This window comes from Hipposideros armiger, unplaced genomic scaffold (assembly GCF_001890085.2).
Source record: "Hipposideros armiger isolate ML-2016 unplaced genomic scaffold, ASM189008v1 scaffold_1374, whole genome shotgun sequence".
Taxonomy (NCBI): domain Eukaryota; kingdom Metazoa; phylum Chordata; class Mammalia; order Chiroptera; family Hipposideridae; genus Hipposideros; species Hipposideros armiger.
In genome coordinates this window covers 148,857-149,885 of record NW_017732724.1, presented here as the reverse complement: position 1 = coordinate 149,885, position 1,029 = coordinate 148,857, and the positions used below count along the sequence as shown (strand labels likewise).

The following is a 1,029-nucleotide window of genomic DNA, read 5'->3' as shown; positions in this document are numbered from 1 at the left end:
ATGGGGCCCAACTCTGCCCAGAGATCTATGAATGATGGCACCAGGTCTAACGATTTGAGGGACAGTAGAAGTGACCTTGGCTAACTTTATTATTAGCCATGACAAGGGACTGGAGTGGTGTCCATTCTTAATGGACAGTGCGTTGCAAACATGCCACCATTCTCTGGCAGGTCTTGGAGCAAGCGAGCTAAGGGCGTTTTGCTGTCGTCTTACAGCCCTGAAGCACCTTCTCAGACTTGGTGATGGAGCATGTGATGAGCTCCAGGGTTGGTCTTTGCATGTGATTTTTCACCCTGTCCATTAAATCAGCAAAGCAGAGCAGCCTTGAAATGCTATGAATAAATATTTGAAGTTTCTGGGTTTCTTATAACTCCATTTTTCTTCTAGGGATTAAATGGGAACCAGATGAGAATGGAGTCATTGCCTTTGACTGCAGGAACCGAAAATGGTAGGAAATGGTCAAACTCCTCAGTGATTTTTTTTTAAAGAGAAACCTTGCAGGGAGGCTCAGGATTCATTTTTACTTAATTTTCCCCTGACCTAGGTACATCCAGGCAGCGACTTCTCCGAAAGATGTGGTCATTTTAGTTGATGTCAGTGGCAGCATGAAGGGTCTCCGTCTGACTATCGCCAAGCAAACGGTCTCCTCTATTTTGGACACGCTGGGGGATGATGACTTCTTCAACATCATTGCTGTGAGTGAGGCAGTTTGGGGCTTTCTGGACACTTTGGGTTCATTGCATCGTTTAGCAGTAACGGTTACACTCATTGCTTTTGTGTGCACAGCCTTAGAGGCCCAGTTAGTCCCCTGTGAGTTTACTGAATCCTGATATTCAAGGGACTTTGGGAGATTGTAATGCAATTGAGCACATTTCCTCTACCGACCATGCAGACTGGCTCTGTCATCTGGGAGAGGGACGCCAGATTTTGTTTTCCTGGGGAGGCAGCCTTTTCAGAATTTAGGAATTAGGCCTAGCAAGACTGTCCTCAAATTGCTAGCTTTTCTCATGTGGAAATTAACTTTATCTC

General features: G+C 45.5%; 1 protein-coding gene across 1 annotated transcript in view; it reads left to right on the top strand.

Annotated features, from left to right (window-relative positions):
* The window catches only part of LOC109377358 (voltage-dependent calcium channel subunit alpha-2/delta-3-like), a 177,796-nt gene that overhangs the window by 72,053 nt on the left and 104,714 nt on the right, over positions 1-1,029 (top strand). Inside the window, exons 3-4 of the mRNA XM_019633697.1 lie at positions 388-448; positions 545-695. Of these exons, the coding sequence (XP_019489242.1) occupies positions 388-448; positions 545-695 (212 nt within the window). The remainder of the gene's footprint in view (positions 1-387; positions 449-544; positions 696-1,029) is intronic.